Source organism: Paramormyrops kingsleyae, chromosome 16, assembly GCF_048594095.1.
Source record: "Paramormyrops kingsleyae isolate MSU_618 chromosome 16, PKINGS_0.4, whole genome shotgun sequence".
In the NCBI taxonomy this organism is placed as follows: domain Eukaryota; kingdom Metazoa; phylum Chordata; class Actinopteri; order Osteoglossiformes; family Mormyridae; genus Paramormyrops; species Paramormyrops kingsleyae.
In genome coordinates, this window is record NC_132812.1 from 24,146,787 (window position 1) to 24,167,136 (window position 20,350).

General features: G+C 45.2%; 3 protein-coding genes across 5 annotated transcripts; 1 reads left to right on the forward strand and 2 right to left on the reverse strand.

Moving 5' to 3' along the window:
- Nucleotides 1-1,486: 1,486 nt before the first annotated feature.
- Nucleotides 1,487-7,039, reverse strand: wdr12 (WD repeat domain 12). Its single transcript, XM_023840171.2, has 13 exons — nt 6,578-7,039; nt 6,031-6,125; nt 5,823-5,917; nt 5,427-5,533; nt 4,335-4,450; nt 4,059-4,213; nt 3,660-3,705; nt 3,437-3,522; nt 2,859-2,999; nt 2,514-2,619; nt 2,265-2,397; nt 2,022-2,094; nt 1,487-1,726 (listed from the first exon to the last, which is right to left on the reverse strand). The coding sequence occupies exons 1-13, from the start codon at nt 6,616-6,618 to the stop codon at nt 1,649-1,651; spliced, it is 1,272 nt and encodes a 423-aa protein (XP_023695939.2). The 5' UTR covers nt 6,619-7,039; the 3' UTR covers nt 1,487-1,648.
- A 1,669-nt stretch (nt 7,040-8,708) lies between these two features.
- On the reverse strand, nt 8,709-12,654 carry LOC111858410 (nucleolar protein 58-like). Of its 2 annotated transcripts, XM_072700539.1 has the most exons (8): nt 12,568-12,654; nt 11,655-11,795; nt 11,196-11,326; nt 10,962-10,999; nt 10,475-10,592; nt 10,080-10,135; nt 9,614-9,696; nt 8,709-9,109 (listed from the first exon to the last, which is right to left on the reverse strand). In XM_072700539.1, the coding sequence occupies exons 2-8, from the start codon at nt 11,712-11,714 to the stop codon at nt 9,089-9,091; spliced, it is 507 nt and encodes a 168-aa protein (XP_072556640.1). In that variant the 5' UTR covers nt 11,715-11,795; nt 12,568-12,654; the 3' UTR covers nt 8,709-9,088. The 2 variants fall into 2 exon arrangements, with proteins under 2 accessions (XP_072556640.1, XP_023695940.2); XM_023840172.2 differs by lacking the exons at nt 10,080-10,135; nt 10,475-10,592.
- Nucleotides 12,655-12,778: 124 nt separating this feature from the next.
- Nucleotides 12,779-16,235, forward strand: LOC111858299 (small ubiquitin-related modifier 1-like). Of its 2 annotated transcripts, XM_023839951.2 has the most exons (6): nt 12,779-12,926; nt 13,633-13,850; nt 14,356-14,430; nt 14,585-14,662; nt 14,751-14,822; nt 14,951-16,235. In XM_023839951.2, the coding sequence occupies exons 2-6, from the start codon at nt 13,764-13,766 to the stop codon at nt 15,017-15,019; spliced, it is 381 nt and encodes a 126-aa protein (XP_023695719.2). In that variant the 5' UTR covers nt 12,779-12,926; nt 13,633-13,763; the 3' UTR covers nt 15,020-16,235. The 2 variants fall into 2 exon arrangements, with proteins under 2 accessions (XP_023695719.2, XP_023695720.1); XM_023839952.2 differs by lacking the exon at nt 13,633-13,850.
- Nucleotides 16,236-20,350: the final 4,115 nt, after the last annotated feature.

Here is a 20,350-nt window from a genome sequence, read left to right on the forward strand (position 1 = left end):
GCCATGCAGACCGTAAGAAACAGACCCTGAGCAAAGCATCGGGGTAATCAGACAGCAGCACACTCCCCCCTCAGCGGTCATTTAAAAGCCGAAGCCGGAGTATAGCGGGGATTTACCTGTCAATGCTGCTACAGGTCAAAGCAGAGGGTGCAAAGTGCAGCCATACTCTGTTACTGAGCCTAACACATATGAAAAGGAAACACAGAACATGCTACAGGAACACGTTACGGATATAAATAAAAATATATAAAGCACATTAAAAACACTCAAAGGGGTATTAAAGAAATGGGACATTTTTTTAAAATAAAAAAAGCTGAAATTCATGAATTCATGACATTTACAATGTTGCATAGATTATGTTTAACTACTATTATGTAACGGTTATGTAACACCATTAAGCCTAAAAAGGAAGCAGGAATCAATTATGAACATAAGGAGTCCGACTGTGTCAGATGGCGTTTCCAAGTTGGATGAAGGATATTATGAAGGTTATTATGAAGGATATTATGCTCATTGTGTGCCATCCAGCAGAGCTGGCTGTAAAACCCAGCTTAATTCTACCCCCTATTGGTATTAGGGTAAAATTACTATGCCATTTGTCACATTACTCACCATGCACATTTATACGTAAGCATTCATTTGCATGAATCAACTCAGTAAGCCTCACCTAAGAGTAAGGGGTTGCATATATTAACTTGGCACACACTGCATATTATCCATACACTGTTCTTTAAAAATTTATCGTAATGCTTGTTAATATTCAACTAAATGTGAGGTCATGCGTTATTTGAGCAGAACGACATTGCCTAGGCTTTTAGGAAAAAGATGTATACAATTTCAAACATGGAAAAAAGTGCATACCTGCACATTTCTTTGGTGGTGCTCATATGAATCGCAGTGCAAGGAGAAATCATCTTGGTCTTCGTTTATGTGAAAGTATTTGCCTGGTAGGGCTGCAAAAGTCTAGGAAATTTCTGTTAATTCCAAAATATTCCTGACTATTCCCTTGGAAAGTTTCCAACTTGGAATATTTCCAAAATCCCTCAGCTTAACTTCCCATGGCACGGAAAGTTTCCAGAAATTTACTACCCCTTTGCAACCCTATTGCCTTTTAGCTTGAAATAGCTCATTAAAATTTAACAAAAATGTTTTAAAGGACTCCATAAAGCAAGAATTGCGAAAAAGGGGAATCTATGAATGAAACAGTGATAAAACTCAAAAGAATCCATCCATCCAGGGGATGGGGAGGCGTCTTTCCCGGAAAGCACAGATCAAATTGTTCCAATTAGTCTTCATAAAATATTATGTATCCATGTCACTACAACAACATCTCAGAAAAACAACTTCTGTCTTTCACAAAGACCGGCTGCTGGCCCACTCTCCACATGTAATGGTAACGATGTGCCGTCTGACGTCTGCTCAGCAGTCAAAGTGGACGCCGAGTCCCGAGGTCACCGAACCCAGCATGAAACGAGCCAGCCGAATCAACCTTTTTAACATTTTTAATTCTTTCATCATACAATCAGTAACAATATTCAGCGAATCATTACGAGTTAAAATGACCATAAAAATAACACTTTCATTTATAGTTGGATCCCCCAGTATCCCACGCACCCCGTTTGGCCGAGCGGCCCGTTGTGGAGCCCAGTTATGCCCCAGCACCAGACACATAGGACGAGTATCTGTAGGTGTAGAGCTTGTTGTCCGCCCCCCCGCTCAGCAGAAGCTAGAGGCGCAGAAAAAAAAGAGCAACATCAGACTGGGAAGTTCAGGTCCACCTCCACACCAGCACACACTTGCTGTAAAGGTCCTACTCAGCTTCGTGTCTCTCTCACACACTCACTCACTCACTCACTCACACACACACACACACACACGTCAAGACCCCCTTAAAGGGCCAGATGCCTAATTTAAATGCACTTCTAATTAAACCACAGAATTGGGGTATTTTACATGTCATGCCCATTAACTGCTCTCTCGGCCCTGCTATTACACACCCCCCCCCCCCCAAAGTGACTCACCCCATCTTCCCTCCAGTCCACACAGAACACTTTATCTTCATGAGCTGCCAGGTCATACAAGGGAGCCTTACAGCTGTGTGCACAAGTCAGATCTTACAATGAGTTCCAGCATCACATGACCTGTCACCCACGGCAACACATCACCGTAGCGATCACTATGACCACTGAGGGAGAATTCCAAAGGCATCTTTTGAGTCGTGTTGGAACGGTTTGCTTTCTTTGACAGAGGGGAGACTCACGAACCTCCGAGTGTCCCAGAGTTTGACCATGCAGTCCAGGGACCCGGACACTAGCTGCTGCTCGTGCGTAGGAGACCACTGCACCGCTGTCACCCAGCCCGTGTGCGACGTGAGGGAGAGCAGCACCAGGGATCCATCTGCAGAGAGCAAACGGGTCACCCAGGCTAGGACGGAGCCACCAGCGTCTGCCAACGGCCCTTCGGGAAGGAGCCCAGCACGGACCCGCTCAGAGACGGGTGACACGGTCGCTGACCTTTGGAACGAGGGTCCCACAGCCGGACGTGGCGGTCAGCGCTCCCGGAGGCCAGCCGCCGGCACAGCGGGGAGTACGAAATGCAGTTGAACACCTTGCTGCCAGTCTAAATATCGCAATAACAAGACACAGAGTAGAAAGACAGAAGAGAGATCAGACATGGACTCTGACAGGTACACGCTCCCCTGCCGGGTCAGTTACCAACCTACTCAACAGCCGTCTGGGGAAACTTAAAATCGTAAACTGTAAGCCTACAGCTCATTATATGAACAATAATACCAAAATGGCAAGTGAGTAGCGCCCCCATGTGTTGATCTGGGAAAAGTGCACCCCTGAATCACTAACCAGAGTGGACTTCAGGCTCCCGGTCTCTGGGTCCCACAGCCGGATGGTGTGATCCCAGGATGCACTGCAGACCTGCTCGCTGTCACACCACAGCACGGACGAGACCGCCTCAGTGTGTCCAGACAGAGTCATCAGGGGGGTCTACAAAGGGAAAGAGCCCTAAATTAAACTATGATACAGTTTTGAGTTGGGAGTCTTTATTAGGGCTAGACACGCGGACAGCGTGTGGCTCTGCAGGTTAGGGTGCTGTGCCTGTAATCAGAAGGTCATCAGGTCAAATCCCAGGGCTGGTACAGTGCCTTCCCCATTGGGCCCTTAACCCCAATGGCTGCCAAGGAGCCACAATCATCAGCTGTACAGGCAGCTCTCTGCATCCAGCTGCTGCTATTTGCGAGGGAAGTTTGACTCTTCTCTCCGAGTCGAGTTTAAACGGCAGCTTTTGTTTGCCCTCAATGTGTGCCTGTGCATGCACGTCCTGTCATGAAGACACAGCCCGTCCAAGGTGCCCCCCCTGAAGCGAGCCCCCGCGTTGGGATGGAGAGGCCCCCCTCCCCCAACCCCTCGGCCACGCTCCGTACTCGAGTCAGACCCAGCGTCTCGGTTTTCTGCTTTTTCCGTGGTCTGTCCGGCATCTCCTGGTACTCGTCCTCTTTGTCTGTGGGGACTGAAGTCCAAGACAGAAGTCATTAGAATGAAGTTCACACACAGATGTCTTTTCTTACGCAAGCTAACAAAAGTTTAGCCATGTAGAGAAAGAGATAAAGAGAGACAGCTGAAAACCTGCAGAACACACACACATACCTGCAGACCAGATCTTGAGCATTTTATCCCAGGAGCCACTGCAGAACTTGGGAAATGGAAAGGGGGACAAATATTTAAATTTTTCATTATTATTATCATTATTATTATTAATAAAAGTCTGAGTGCCGGAGATGAGTGACTGAAGTCTAAGCCCAAATGAGAAGCTGCTGTAGATGGCAGAGAGACGGGTCACAAGACTGGATTGGATCCTGCCATGTTCTACCTGGTCATCAGAACAACACCATGCCTGCGTTTCATTACCGGCCGCCATGATGCGGACCAGGAGGAGTGGCTGGATCAGCTCAGCTCAGGCCCTCCTCTCCATACTGGGGTGGGTCAATTCTTAATGAACCTGGGTGGGTTATTAATAGTGACTGTGGGACCGCCCCCCCACCTCACCTTGGTCTGCGTGGGGTCGACAGCGACGGAGTCCACACTGCCGGCGTGCCCCCGACAGCAATGGCGGGCTTTGAGTTTGTTTGGCTCCGAGCTCCACTCCCACAGCACCACTGTCTGGTCCAGGGAGGCGGTGAGCAGCAGGGAAGTCAGCCCGTCTATGGAGGGGGGGGGACACAGCACCCATCAGGCAGGAGACACACAGCCTTGGGGGGCCCCTCACACACCCAGATTTCCATCCCAATGAGCAAAAAAAAAAAAAAAAAAAAAAAACGTCACCTCTCTTCACCCAGGCCACGTCCTTCACCACGTCCCCGTGACCCGCCAAGGTCATTACAGCGTTCCCCTCCGGCGACCAGATCCGCGCAGTCTTATCGTAGGAGCCGGTCAGGATCCTGAAGGAGGTGCCAAGTCAATGACAGGCTACATTCCACCTGCAGAGTGGACCCTGTCGTTGTCGCCCTTCCCAGTGGCCCTCGGAGGTCACAGTGCCCCCTGCCGTTACCTAGAGCTGTGCTGACTCCCAGGAATCTGCATTTTCTGCAGCAGGCCAGGCAGCGTTCTGCAGTTTGACCGAATTTCACCAGTTTCTGATTCCTTACAGCCACACAACTCAGCCACGAAGTGGCAGAGCGTGTAAAGTAACAGAGTGGGGTCGCCGAGTGCTGAGGTGCACAGAGCGTAAAAGTCACCAATGCCCTGTTCCCTCAATAGCTACAGAGTTCCATACTTCCTCTGGCATTAACCTCAGCACAAAAACTGTGCTCCAGGAGTTTCATGGGATGGGCTTCCATGGCCGAGAGGCTGCATGCAAGCCTCACATCACCAAGCGCGATGCCAATTGTCGGATGGATTGGTGTAAAGCATGGTGACACTGGACTCTGGAGCAGTGGATATGTGTTGTGTAGAGCGACGAATCACGCTTCTCTGTCTGGCAGTCTGGTGGACGGGTCTGGGTTTGGCAGATGCCAGGAGAACATTACATCGAGTTGTTTGGGCTAGGACCATTAGCTCCAGGGAAGGGAACTCTTAATGCTTCAGCATACCAAGACATTTTGGACAATTCCATGCTTCCAGATTTGTAGGAACAGTTTGGGGAAGGCCCGTTTCCCCAGTGCACAAAGCAAGGTCCATAAAGGGAAGGTTGGGTGAGTTTGGTGCAGAAGAACTTGACTGGCCCTCACAGAGGCCTGACCTGAAACCCTCTGAAAACCTTTTGGATGAACTAGATCAGAGATTGTGAGCCAGGCCTTTATGTCCAACATCAGTACCTGACCTAAGAAATGCTCTTCTGGATGAATGGGCAAAAATTCCCACAGAGACACTGCAAAGTCTTGTGGGCGGCAGCTCCATGGTGATGCGGTCACTTACCACTCCATGTCGGCCTCCACGGAGCTGATCCAGTCGTCGTGCATAATGCACTCCTCAGGCTCAGGCGCCGTGAATCTCTGCACATACTCAATCTCCACCACCTCTTCCTGGAGGCAAAAACGCAGGTTTGGCGGGGGCAAAAAAACCCATCCCCCTCACATGCTTCAATCAATTAACCAACAAACAAATGAATAGCAAGAAGAGTCATTATATTGTAGTTGACTGGTTAGAATCTCTTGAATAAGGAACATGTTTATTTAATAATGTAGTAACTGTTTGTGGCCAACAGGGGGCACCAGGCAATCACATGGTCAGACTGGGGGTAAACATTGCCACCCTGATTGAGCCTTATGTCAATATGCCAGTGCGCCTGGCTGCCCCAGCAAATATCCTTACTGTTGTGATGCCCTCGGCTTCCATGTGGTCAACCAACGGCATGCGAAGGAACTGTCCTCTGACCAAGAAGTCAAAGTCAACATGGCTGTGGGCAGCTAGAATAAACAGGGAGAATGCAAAGGTAAACCCCCACACACACAGTGCACTGGGTCTATCTGAACCCAAGGCTGGCAATGGCTTATGCCTGACCAGCGTACCACGGCCTTACCGTATTTCCCTTCGAGCAGCTTGTTAATGATGTCACTAAGATCCTTTACCTCCGACGATGCTGGGATGGAGAACGGGACGTCATCGATTTTATACCTAAAGTAGTGAAAAAGGCGATAACGTGATCGTGCACGCCTTCAGCGTGATCCAAAACGCACCTTCTGGACTAAAGAAACGACAGCCATCTATTCATCAATGGTATACTGGTTACGGAGCGACGTGACCTGGAGCCTATCCACGGCAGCACAGGGCACAAGGCTGGGATATATCCTGAACAAGACGCCAATCCATCGCATCATACGACCACAGGCCATGGGCAGCTGGGACACCAATTAACTGAACCGCATGGCGGCGTGAATCCCAGAGTACCTCCAGCGCGATATTCAAATCAATAAAAGACGAATAAATGGGACACATTTGTGCGTAGTTACACTAGGTACCTCATTTATAAAGCAGATACTTGTTAGACACAAAACACTGAAAACTTGTTAGACTAACAGTAACGAACACGCCGAGCCGAAGTTAACAGGGGCGTCAAATCGACTTACTTTTCATTTTCTGTGAAGAATCTCGCTTGTAGCTGAGACATTTTTCCTGTTATTTAAAGCTGCTATTCTATTAATTATTTTGATTTTTGGTCCCTGGAAAAAATAGGGTCTACCCACGTAGAACGAAAACACGCCGATCAGTAGCGACTACTAGAAACATGTGCGCCACCAGAACCATGTGTGTCTAAACGATCATCACTCGAACTACCGTAAAAAAAACACACATCAGACGTTGTTATATCGTAGTTCGCAAGTAAGGCAGTTAGTCGTACACAAAATTAATGTCTTCGTTCGATAGTTTCTATAGATATTTCTTTCCGACTCTCAAATTTACCGATACGCTGTAGACCAACGGTAGCCGAGGAGCATCAAATAAAAACGCGTTTTCAAATATTTCACGTAAATTGCCAATGTGAATCGATTCTCTTCTGTAGTCACACCATTGATCATTTGTCCGACGTCCTGTTACTAAATGTTTGTCCTATGTCTTTTTAACCTGTGTTGAATTATAAAAAAAAGGCATCACTTCATCTATCCAACAATCTGATGTGTGATGGTTTGGGGCTGGGGGGGGGGGGTCCCAGTCACCTAGCTTTGCTGCATCCTCATCAGGTGGTTCAAGTCAAGTCAAGAAGTTTATTGTCATGTACACAGTAAAAAACATGTACACGTTAAAACCATGTAATGAAATTCTTCCTTTGCTTGCTCTTCGAAAAAGAATCACTCAAAGTGCAGAGTACTGAGTGACATACAGTAAGAGTTGGATATGAATATGGGGTCAGATTAGCCTGAGCTTTTCGCATTGTTCCATTGTTCAGGGAAAAAGATATTTGTCAGTCTTGTGGTGCGTGACTTTATGCTCCTGTAGCGTCTTCCTGAGGGGGGCGGTGTGAACACGATGTGTTGGGGGTCTTTAATTATGTCGTGGGCCCCTCTTAATGACCCTACTGTTATAGATGTCCTGCGGAAAGGGGAAGGTTGTTCCAGAAATGTACTGTGCAGTTTTAATTACACACTGGAGAGCCTTCCTCTCCTGCACAGTGCAGTTACCATACGGTGATGGAACTGGTGATGACACTCTCTACTGTACCTCTGTAGAAATTGGTTAGGGTTTTGGTTGGCATACCAAATTTGCTCAGCTTCCTCAGGAAGTACAGTCTTTTGTGCGCCTGGTTGATGAGCTGTTGTGTATTATGAGTCCAGGTCAGATCCTCACTGATGCAAGTTCCAAGGAATTTGAAGATTTCCACTCTCTCCACTTCGGCCTCACAGATATGAATAGGAGTGTTCTGCAGCTTCTTTTTCCTTGGGTCGATGATCATCTCCTTGGTTTTATCTGTGTTCAAAGTGAGGTTGTTTTTCTTCTCTTAGGGGCTTCCTACCTTCGATTGTCTTTTTGTGGTGCTGCTGGAATATGGTTACTTAATGGTGCATTTAAAGTTAACTAGCAGGTAGAGAAGGCATCCTCTAAATAAGGAGCACATTTATTTAATATTTAGTATAGCCACTATTTGTGACCAAAACAGATACATTGTTTCGGGGGGGTGTACATCACAGTCTTCCCATATGACGTATTTCAGCAGTGAAAGTGGAATAAAGTATTTGACAGTGTAGCTTTCCTCTAAACTGGGATATGAATGGAATGCAAAACACTGGAGGTATGAAATTAATACATAATAAAATTAATAACAATTAGTACCCTTTTGTGTAAAGAAATTCTACAGGTAACCCACCCCATACATAGAATGAGCTGGTTACAATAAGATTCAGCTGAATTTTATTATCTAAAAACTGTTTCTACAAACATCATTACAGAAAGTGACTTACAAGTCAGTTGTTCAGTGAAGTGGGAGGCAAGGCAAACCAAATTTTCACTGGGATAATATTTTTTTTACCACTCCCCTAATCACACCTCTGACTTTAATTAGAAGCTTTCCATCGTAGAAACAGGCAGGACTCTGAACCACTGGAGGGTCCAACCACAGGTCATACTCAGGCTGTATTTGCAAGATATTTCAGCTGGGGGTGGGATTTGTCCTCCCCAACACCGACTGCTAATTGTCACACTACTCTTTTCGCATTTCACAAGGATAAACTAGTTCAAAAACACAGAGAATAAAGACAAAATAGGTCAAGTGAAACAAAGAGGGCTTTATGTATCAGGTCAGCCTTCTTTCATATTATTGAAACACAACTCATGAATACCTTCATATAACTTTCATTTGCTTAAAAAAATATATGGGGGGGGGGGGGTTATACCAAATACATGCCTGTCAAACAAGTTTTCCTAACTGGGAAATGATTAACGGTAAAGAAAATATACATTTGACTAATTAGGAATGTGCTAGTAACCGGAACTAACAGCTTGGTTATTTCTGTTCTCAGAAGTCTTCTAAATTCCATATTGCTAATGGAGAAAAATTAAATGCAGATTAAACCTTCCTCATTCACTTGCTTCTGTCATTTTTCCCCCTTCTTGACATTTTTCCTCTTTATTCCAATTGTCGGAAATTAATGAAATTCAGGGAAACTCTGAAATTATATCAGAGAACAACAGCAGTGAGATATACATACGGTGGTCACTTCATGTACACCTAGCTAGTGCCAGATAGTTAGTACCAGTTAGCACCCATCTTAATTTAGTTTTGGTATTTATTGTCTCAGAATAAAACAGGTTCCAGAACACCTATGAAATGATCAAGAGAAGTTCCATTAAAAACAAGATCCATTAAATTTTTTTCAGAGTTACTGTGTTTACGAGATCAAGTGCCTTCTGCAGCTGCCCTATCCTTCCACTGCTATCGTCATGGGGTGGGATTTGTCTTAAAATCTGACCATTTCCAGACTGTCATGCATTTAATGAGTAAGTGAGATCCATCAAATACTTTTCAAGTTATCAGGCTAACGAGAAATGCCTGTGGCAGCAGCGGACTGGGCTCAAAACCATAGGTATTCCCGGTCTGGGGAATACAGTTACTAATTGCTTAAAACAAAGCAATTTTCCTTTAGATATGGATTCTGTGGCTTTTTTTTTACTTTCTTGGCTTTAGTTATTGGTGATTTTTCTTTCTCTTTCTCCTCCCCCTCTTCTAGTTTCTCTAACTTCTTCTTCCTGGAACCTGAGGAGAGCGTGGTATCAACAGAGGGGTTATAGACTATTACCTCACTGTAATGGAACAGGATATGATAATATCAACTGACACCATGATACTGTGATCTAGAGGGCCAGCTGATAGAATGGTTACGTACTTGGACACCAGAAGCAAAATCCAAGATGAGGCGTTACCATTTGACTTTTGGGAATGGAACTTAACATTATCAGTTATGCAAACCAAGATTCATGACATACTGAACTAGGTAAACAGACCCATTTATTTGGAAACACAAAAAAATCTGGCCAAAAGACTCAACGTTGCCAGCTCACTTGTGCTGATTTTCATTAATTCATTCCCCGAGTGGAATCTGAGGTTTGTAAAATTCAAAAACCGGGGTCAAAGTTCACCTCTTTTGCTGATACATTCCGCCTTTGCCAGAGCGTTACCTGATTCACTGATGCATCTGATTTAAGGTGAGACAGGCAGATTAGCACGTAAGGCTATGAGACAGAGTGAGACTTCAAGGATCTTTAGGCCCTCTGGAGCATTGCTTGCACCTTCCTATTTACTTGTGTGTTACTCATGTTAATCATGTGTGTTACTCATGTGTGTTACTCGTTAAAAAAGCTGTACAGGTGTCATGCCCCCCAGAATATGAACCACACATGAATTATGGTTGTTAAGCTGTTGTTCAAACATGGATTATTCTTCCTGAATCTTTTTTCTATTCAAATTTTTCAAATATATGAATATAAAATATGAGTATTTCAAAGAGAACAATCAGTCGCATCTGTGATTATACCGATCTCTCGTATGCTCTTGCAGTAGGCCAGGTTGTCTGTGATGATTTTTCCTAACTCTGGGGGACTCCAAGGAATTCAACTCCAACTGGCAAACTGGCATGCTTATACTTTTAAATGCTATTAATAAAAACATTTGGCATTACATGTGACTCACGGACGCAAACAAATGCGTACGGTGCATTACAAGAGCACAACTAAACGGGGCAGGAGGAAATGGTTGATGTACCATCCATCCATCCTCACATTAGACAGAGCTCTAATTAAATGAGCAAAAACATTCACAATGGCCAAAAGGCTATATTCAGGAAACCAAACAAACATGTCAAATACAGACACTCTGATATATTCAATGTACTTCATTTTCAGCATCAGTCTATAGCACTGGTAACTCTTACTCACTACTCCCAAACTGGTCATCAATTGTTTAATGCCCTCACCCCTTTAACAAAGGCGACCGCCCTCAGATCTGTCTTTGGTAGTACTCACAGATGGCTTGAACAATCATGATGTCCACTTTGTCAGGGCTGAAGTTGAGCGTGTATCAAGAAAAAGTAATTAAAAAATAAATAATTTTCCATTGTAGCTACAGAAGCCGCCCTAAACATTGTATCTGTCTTTTGGTATAAATGTGTTGCAATGAGTATTACTGGCACTTCTAGTACTGCAGATGCAACACAAAGCAGAGGATGTGTGAAACATGGCTCCAGAGGCACGTCTCACCTGTGAGTCAGGCCTAATGACATGACGGCTGCCTCCCACTGGGGGGGCCCTGTGCTCCGAGCCTCCATCAGACTCCTGATTCCCCTCAACAGCTCAGCCACAGCCGGACCGTGAAAGCAGTTCAAGTTGAACTTGTCCCGTAAGGGATGGAAAAGTTATACAAAATAAGATGGGAGGTACAAATACAGAACCGCCTCCAAATGAGCAATGAAACCCCACATTTTTCCATTGCCTTTAACAAAAACTAAAATGCTTCCAAAAAGAGTGCTAAATGTAAGTGCCAGGTTTTTAAAAAATGTTTTTTTTTACATTATTTGAAAAGCTGCTACTTTATGTCCCCAAGTGAGCCAGATCAGGCACTTATCATGCAACGGTTTAGCGAATGTAAAGGCGGCGACAACACTGCATATAAGAGGAAACGCGGGGGCTGCCTCTTAAAGGTGCTGCTTAGTAGCCTACGCTGATGACGCCCCCAAGCTTGGCATCGCTGACTGGCATCGCTGACGGCGAGCGCTTCATGCACTTCCGTAAGAATGTGGCTTTTTTCCAGAACCCTTCTTGATACTCATCCCAAGCTTCCCCCCACGAGTACAGAGGCAGCTATGAAACAGCAAGGGGAAGAGAAGGCGGGGGGGTTATGATATTACCAAAGAAATGCCACGGCGCACTTTAGATTACAGCACTACCAAGTAACTGCCCTTACGTACTCCGTCTCACATTTCGATTACTCAAAGGAACTTGTTTGTAATATTTATTGCCACAATACTGCAGAAATTGCTTGGAAAACATTTCCTGGTGTTATATTAGATCTCATTTGCAATACACAAATGCATGTATTCGCAAAAGGACAAGGGAAATAAGAGGCCTTCCTATAAGCTCTTAATAGGCACTGCCATTAAACCAGACAGGAATCCTTAGATATTAATAACAACCTTTAATTAGTCAAACTTTATCTTTACTATCATATACGTAAACCCAAATTATTTAGTTCGCATTGTTTTGGTAATTTAATGACTATCAACAGAAGTACTCACTTCAAAAACTGCAAGTTCGCTTGCTGTCTGAAACAGCACCAACATTTTAATCAGTAATTATTTTCTGTATTTTATTTAACAGTGATCCATCAAATCAAATAATTAACTTTTCTTTTCAAAACCAGTAAATGATTAAAATCTAAAGAACACTCATGAGTCACGTAAAATTTAAATCAAACTGTTGCCGACGGACGGAGATACAACCAAAGGATGCTGAAATATTCTAAGCCCACGATCTGTCTAAACTGATCTTTTCTCTTACTGTGCAATAATGTGATGCTCCACTTAATGTTCAACATTTACCGTGATTACTGCTACGCGATTTCTGAATATTGTACCTCTTTCACATTCTGTCAATTTTTTTTCATCTACCTCAGCTTTTAGTCAGCGACCCAAAAGCTCTATCAGTCTATCCCATGTGAACTACAGCAGTCAGTCAAGCGTCGTCACGCATCGTCAGAGCACATCGTACCTTTAATTGGTTAGAGGTTCGTTCCTCTCTTTTATTTTTTTCTGTATATGGCGAGCAAGCTGGCCAATGCGGTAACGTAAGACTCCGGAAGTCCCGCCCCATACCAATGAGGTCAGAGCCTGTTTTTGCTTAGTGTAGACTCAGAAAGAATACACAATACATCTATATTGAAACAAAAGTGATTCGAAACGTTTTACATCCGAACTAAATACCATGTCAGATACGGTAAGTGTGATCTACTTCAAAACGGTCAGGAAACGATAGCTGAGGGGCCTCAGGATCGAGGCCGAGCCGAGATTGCACTTGCCAGTCTGGCTCGCTGTTTGTGTTTGTGAAATCCGGAGCATGTTTGGAGTGCTAAGTGGTAATGATGCTTTCTTGCTTTGTACTAGTTTGCACTCTATTAATCACTGCTGGTTGGCGAAATACCGATGCACCGCTGTCATGCGCCGTGTAATTCCTCAGACTGGCTGCCCGGTTCTGAGTAGCTTGTAACACACATCCTGTCTGGTTAGTCCGTAGCAGGGTCTGTGTCGATGGAGTATCACTGTACTGATCTTTATCTTGTCTAGAAGACAGATGCACATGGAAGCGGTGCTTTTCTGTGTAGCGCCGTTCAGAAGTTTAACCAGCCCAGCTTGCTCCGGTACAGCCTCTAATGTCGCGCACAGCACATTGATGAGCACATCTGTGTTAATTTTCTGCTGTTATGTACCGTTAAAGTGGCCGGGAATGTCCTCCAATAGTATGTGTAGGGGTAGAGAAACGCAGCATTGTGGGTTAATTTTAACCCCAGTTTCGCTGGATGTGGAATGTACTAAGGAGGCCTGTAGATGCATACTTGGGGAAAAATACAAGGTAGATGGTCGTGCGTACAAAGGCTTCATTCTCAGATGCGGGTGTTTTTCCCCTGCCCTATTTCCCGTTTCAGGTATACTACGTGACGTGTGTTCGTGAATATTAAAATATAAGTGAAACCGCAGATGTAATAGATTTGGATGGAATTAGATAAATTGAGATGTTATAGCATTTTAAAAACGGCGAAACGGAGATTAGGACCGGATGAGGAGTTCCTCCGTGTCCAAACTGGAGATGCAGACAGGAGGCAAAAACAGGCCGGATCCCCCGTTTGGAGGCAGCAGGGCTGAGGTGATGGAGGAGCTATAGAAACGCCTGATTAAATAACGTCCACCAGCTTTCACATTCATAATGTGTCATTGGAAACGTGTGATTATTGTTGATTTTTACATAAATAGGTCCAGAAGTTATGTAGGAGGACCTGTGCATGTTAGTCTTCTCCATTTTAATTTTATGCTGGTATGATGAAGGAGCCAATATGGATTACCCCCACACATGCCACCACAGGGTGCTTAGATGGTGATGTGTGGAACATCAGTTAAGCTGCAGTAAGTGTTTGTGTATGACTAAGTAGGAAATTGAGGGTCATGCTGTCTGGAACATACTATAGACGCTGTAGGCTTCAAAGCCTTTTACGTAATAGATAATAGCAAAATTAGAAGTTCCTTGTCAGCTTTGCAGGGTGTTCTGGCAGTTCAGTGCATATGCAAGTCTTAGGATTGGTGACCATGGTTCTGAAAGCACAGCCTTTAATATGTGATGCTTCCACATGCGAATAACTCCTTCATCATTGCAGGAGACAAAACCATCAAGCCAGGATGCGGGGGACAGAAAGGATGGGGAGTACATCAAGCTGAAGGTGATTGGTCAGGTAAGATGGGGGTGGGGCGAGGGGGCGGAGCACAGACTGAATGTAAGGATAATGTTCTGCTTCAGTATGAAGGTGTGGGTTGGTCTGGCAGGAACAGAGTGATCAGGGCTTGTTCACATGCGACCCCGTGTTTGCGTTTTCTTCCATTCCTCAGGATAACAGCGAAATTCACTTCAAGGTGAAGATGACGACGCACCTGAAGAAGTTAAAGGAATCATACAGCCAGAGACAGGTAAACGTGACCAGGGTCCTTTTCACCATTACTCCCAGTTAGCCCAGAATTCATCACTCATCTGAATATAATTTTGTTTTCTTTCTAGGGTGTTCCCATGAATTCTCTAAGGTTTTTATTCGAAGGACAGAGAATTGCAGACAACCAAACCCCAAAAGAGGTGCCTAGTCTTATCTCAACCTGCCAATTCATTTGAAATCTTGTGATCTTTTTTTCTGAGTTTTATAGCAAAATAAGAATATTAAGCGAATATGATGTTCATAACCCGCTCTTTGTCTTTGCTCTCAGCTGGGAATGGAGGACGAGGATGTCATTGAAGTGTATCAGGAACAGACTGGTGGACTCTGCAATATCTAGGCTTTCGATATTTCCTCCCTCTTTTTGTTTTTTTTTTAATATATTTTTTTGTTGTCGTTGTTGCTTTTTTGTGACCCTCTTGCTAGAAAGCGGCTGAAAGCATCCAACTTCAAATCAACTTGGTTCCTGCGAGCAGATGCCCGTGTGGAGGTGTCGAACAAACACCAGGAAGTTCTGAATTCCCCTCTAGTGCTCTCTCTCTCTCTCTCTCCTGCTCTCTCTCTCTCTTTCTGTCTTGCTCTCTCACTCGCTCTCACTCGCTCTCTCTCCCTCCTTCCCCTTCCTTCCCCCAGAATACAGTATACTGAAAACAAAAGTGGCCAACGGTTTGCTAGGAGACACATCGGCAGCAAAGTACGGGGATGTTATTCCTTGAAAGGGGGGAATCAGATCGTCTCCCGCTGGGTCACTGCTGCGTTCTAAGATGTCCAGAATGGCTGATGAGCTGAGCTCCGGCCCCAGACTGTGATTCAGGGGAAGCTCCCCCACACTAAAATGGCAAAGACCCTCTTCAGACCAATCCAGCATCTTAGCATCTCGTTCAGGAAGGACACAGCACAGGTCTGTAATGCCACTTCCTGCGGGGAACCCCTCCATCCTTCATTATACAAGCTGTGCTTCACACATTCCCATTATTGAACAGCTCCCCTCCAGTCCGATTTAAAACCTTTGATCACAGAATGAGTTTCCCTGCTATATGGGAATATGACTGAACATATGCGATCTTGCAAATGTGTAGAGAAGGTAAATTGAGTAAAATGAAGGCAAAAAGCTAAATTACTGTCCCAGTAAATATTTTTAGGAAAATGTTTATATTTATACTGGTACACTATCCCCAAGTTCATTACTTAGCAAACTTAATTTTCTTGAAGGAGCGACTTACATCCCATATTATGTGTTTGTAATACGGTTCATACACACTTGGCTCTGTTTAATTAAAGGACTTGACTCATCTCTCTGCTTCCGGTCTTCTGAGATAATCGACGTTGTGCTGGAAATCCTCTTTTTGCTGTACCGAGTCAGGGACGGCAGCACCCCACTGTCTTAGCATATATCGCCTTGCCGACGTGCCGGTGATGGTGCACAGTGATGATGTCATTGTACACAACTTCTCTTGCAGTGAGGAGGAGTTTCTCTGGATGGCTTGAGGCTGTATAACAGCTTTTTTTTGTTTAATTTTATTTGTTTTTCCAATAAAACATGGTACAAAAAAGGTCTCCTTGCTTTCTCTATTTTATTATTGTTGTTTTTTTTTTAATAATCCCTTCTAATGTTGAGGTGTGCCATTTGCAGTATGTACAGTATATTCGTCTTGGTCACTCAAAGGTGAAAATTTAAGTTATGTGGTTTCTGTTATCTACAAGTGCATGTTAGATAGCCAGTGACTGGTTAAACGCTGTGATGTACGTGGTGTTTGCTTGAGTATTGCAGAAACGCCCATCAGCGTAATGAGCTACATGTGGACCAGTTTATATGTACAGTGAGGCATTCCTCTGGAGATAATCGCTGCTGAACTACCTGCTGACCGCAGCCATGGGAGGTGGCTTGCTGTGCCTGCGGCGTGGGGGGAGTAGTGGTACCAAGAGACACACTTCAATACTCATCCATCCATCCATTCACTTTCACCGCTTGTCCTATTTAGGATGACAGGGGGTCCAGAGGCTTGGGGGCCCAAGGCAGGGAATGACCCAGGATGGGGCACCAACCCATCGCAGGGCACATTCATACATGCACACCTACGGGCAATTTGGCTACTCCAATTAACCTCAGTGTGTTTTTGGACTGTGGGGGGGAGCCGGAGTACCCGGAGGAAAACCCCTCAATGACACGGGGAGAACATGCAAACACATGGAATCCTGGTGGATACGCGAGCCCAGGTCCCAGAGGTATGAGGCAACAGTGCTAGCCACTGCACCGCCATGCCACCCATGAGGAAAACCATTAAGCGGAAACTCACAGCTCATGATTACCTAACAGATCTGACTGAATCACTTCCTATTTCCTTCCAGGCCCGAGTGCTGCTTGCCAGGGTCACCGGCTGTGTCAGTATCCAGCCTTCGCCTCCACTGCCTGTTGCTCTGGCTCACTGCCGTCCTGCTGTCTGATTTTAAAGATTAGCACAGAGATGCAAACAGAAGTTCTGTGCTGCCTGCTGCAGTGTATCTCAGAACGGGTGAAACGCTGGAGGGACCGAGGGGTGGAGATGCAGGGGTAACTAATGAAACAGACGGAGGAAAAGTGAAACTCCATTCATCCGGCCGATCTCTGCTTTCGTTTCCCACGTGAGTGGGGAGTGGACAGGAGGCCAGGCTGAAACGTGAGCCGCCATCAAAGCGGAGTGAGAGATGGTGTAGAGGGTGGAATGCTGGCGGTAATTAGGCAGGATGTTAATTAAGTCAGGGAGTCCCTGAAGCCTTATATCCCGGCCTCGCCCCCCTGACCTGTTCATGGGACTGAAAATCAACCCCATCTTTGGAATCAGAGTCACATGAGAAGGAAGGTAGAAAGAGGGGGAGAGAGATTACATTATCAGTGTCCCTTTTCTAGGGGGTGGGACAGGTGAGCCCAGGCGTGGAGGAGTCAGATTATACACACTGCAACATCTGCTCCCGTCGTATTTGACTTTCCTATATCTTCTCTTTAACTTTCCAACTGTGGTACACAATGATGAAAGATGGACGGCTCACCAAATGTCACCTATTTCATTTGTCCATTTTACATTCCGATGTAGATCTTTCATTAACTCAAAATCAACACTAAGGTGTATGTACCCTGCAAAACGTTGGGCTGAATTCCCCAAGAGTTAAATTTTCTAAAAAAGAAGATATATATTAGAGAATAAACATTCCCGCCCTTATTTCATCTGTACGTTCTTTAAAGATGGCACAATTCCAACCTCATGCTCCACACCCCATCGCAGGCGAGTACGCTGACGTTCACTGAGTCACCCGATCGAGTCCCTGCTCCACACAGTTGGCACTTTGCTCTGACCTTTGACCCCACAGTGGCTCTTGACAATGAGGGTGTTGTGTCACTGGGAGAAGACACTTAGCCGAGAGAGGGAGAGTGTCACGGTGAGTGGATTTTAAGTACTTTTTAAATGACAATAAAAGTCTAGTCTGACAGGGCCCATTGCATGATGGGAAATGACTCTCCTGTAGGGTACGGTAGCTCTTTGCTATGAGATTTCAAGAGAGTCATGGGTGATGCGGAGGTTTAGTGCAGAGGAAGTAAGTAATGGGATGCGTATCTCAGCAAACTAGCTCACATCAAAATATCTTCTGCTTAAAAATGCCATGAATTTGATCCTTTTCCAGAGAGTAAAGGAGTTTCCTGCTAACCAGTTTTACACGTGCATTATGGAGTCCGTTCACCCTGTTTAATGTCCCAATTTATTTACATTTCATTCATTTAGCAGATACTTTTATCCAAAGTGACATTTTTGAGAAAACAAGGTAAGACAATCCCAGGTGCAATTAGGGATTAAGGGCCTTGCTTAGATGCCCCACTGTGAAATTACTTTTCTGGCCCCAGGATTTGATCCAGCAAGCTTCTGATCACACACAGTTGAGCCGTACACAGCCCCCCCCCATATCTGAGAGCAAGACATCGGACTCAGAGGTGAGTCAGCAAACCAGGCGGGGAGCTGAAGCCCAATGTCATTCTTCCCTGAATCTGAATCTGCTCATTTGTCTAGTCTAGTCCTGATGGATCCACTGGACCCCAAATTCTGTTAATCAGATGCTTTTATCCAAAGTGACATGTTAGTGACGAAAGCCTGAGATATGCCACTGTCCCTAAAACAGTCAATGTTTAGGGCAGGGAGATTGGTACAGATCCTTATTAATCTGGCATTGTTACTTAAATACTTTGGTCTGCGGGAAGCAGCAGGTAAGAATTTTGTTATACTACATACGTCCATCCATCCATTTCTGTAACTGCTTACCCTGCTCAGAGTTGCAGGGGGTCCGGAGCTTGTCCCATAGGCTACGGGCACAAGGCAGGGAAGAATCCAGCTACAGGGGTGCCAACCCATCACAGGGCACACTCACACACCATTCACTCACACACTCACACACCATTCACTCACACACTCACACACCATTCACTCACACATGCACACACCATTCACTCACACACTCACACACCATTCACTCACACTTCATTCACTCACAGACTCACACACCATTCACTCACACATGCACACACCATTCACTCACACTTCATTCACTCACACACTCACACTTCATTCACTCACACACCATTCACTCACACACCATTCACTCACACACTCACACTTCATTCACTCACACACCATTCACTCACACACCATTCACTCACACATGCACACCTGTGCATGGTTGTCAACTTTGCTTAGCTGGCTGGCGTGAGATTTTCAGTTTGAGAGAAGTCTGCACACTAATTTACATGTATGTAAGACTTTTATTACCTTGTAAATAGTTTGTAAGGTTTGTAAATTACCCCAGTGCTTGTGAGGTAACTAATTTTAGGTTCATAATGGAATTATAGATTTGCTATAGTCAGATTTGTGAGTGTCAGAAAGCACGAGTGTCATTCCAGATGTGTGAGAGTTGGCAACTCTGCCTATGAGGAAATTGGTAACTCCCGTTAATCTCAGCATGCTTTTGGACTGTGGGGGGAAACTACAGGAAACCCCACAAAAATACAGGGAGTACATGCATACTCCACACACACAGGTGGGAGACAACAGTGCTAACCACTGCACCGCCATGCTAGCCCCCTACTCTGCCACTGGGTGCAGTACAGCTTTCTTCCACCAGAGGTCACTATCAGCACACATCTGATATTTGAACTTTCACTAACCGGCCTTTTTCAGAAGCACAGTCCTGTGCATCTGGAAACCATTGTGATGAAACAACACAAAACAAACATGCAGGTGAAATAAGTTTTCTACTGTTATCTTAAAGTTTCTCAGCCAAATGTTGGCCTATGCTAAGTGGGAGACCGGAAGAAGCGGAGCGGCTGGACTCGGTGACTGTTGTAACAGATGTGCTTGGATATATAACATCCTCTGCAGGTATTTCATGTTTTCATTACCATGGAAGGAAATAATGCATTTTGGCGCACACATGCACGCCCATGCCCTGACATCTCCAGGTCGGCTGAACATTGTGGCCGATGTTTTTCCATGATGAAACGGCGCCGTGTCAGTGACCGCAGTGTCTCCTGAGAGCCCGGGGGCCGGGGGTCTGGGGAGCGTCTTTACGAGACAGGGGCCGGCAGTGGGAGCAAGGTGGGCCCCTGTGGGGGCCCCTGTGAGGGCCCCTATGCTGGTCCCTGTGCTTTTAT

Bases quoted from the DNA above. Each gene is read 5' to 3' on its own strand.
- LOC111858410 (XM_072700539.1), bottom strand. From the start codon at position 11,714: ATGAAGCGCTCGCCGTCAGCGATGCCAGTCAGCGATGCCAAGCTTGGG. The intron at 10,136-10,474 runs GTATAATCACAG...ACCTTAAATCAG, and splicing joins CAAGAGCATACGAGAGATCG to ATGCATCAGTGAATCAGGTA. The intron at 9,697-10,079 runs GTGAACTTTGAC...CGCTCTCCTCAG, and splicing joins GGAATGTATCAGCAAAAGAG to GTTCCAGGAAGAAGAAGTTA.
- wdr12 (XM_023840171.2), bottom strand. From the start codon at position 6,618: ATGTCTCAGCTACAAGCGAGATTCTTCACAGAAAATGAAAA. The intron at 2,620-2,858 runs GTTAGTGATTCA...TGCGATATTTAG, and splicing joins GGAGCCTGAAGTCCACTCTG to ACTGGCAGCAAGGTGTTCAA. The intron at 2,398-2,513 runs GTCAGCGACCGT...TGCTCTCTGCAG, and splicing joins GTGGGACCCTCGTTCCAAAG to ATGGATCCCTGGTGCTGCTC.
- LOC111858299 (XM_023839951.2), top strand. From the start codon at position 13,764: ATGAGGAGTTCCTCCGTGTCCAAACTGGAGATGCAGACAGGAGGCAAA. The intron at 14,663-14,750 runs GTAAACGTGACC...TTTTCTTTCTAG, and splicing joins AATCATACAGCCAGAGACAG to GGTGTTCCCATGAATTCTCT. The intron at 14,823-14,950 runs GTGCCTAGTCTT...CTTTGCTCTCAG, and splicing joins ACAACCAAACCCCAAAAGAG to CTGGGAATGGAGGACGAGGA.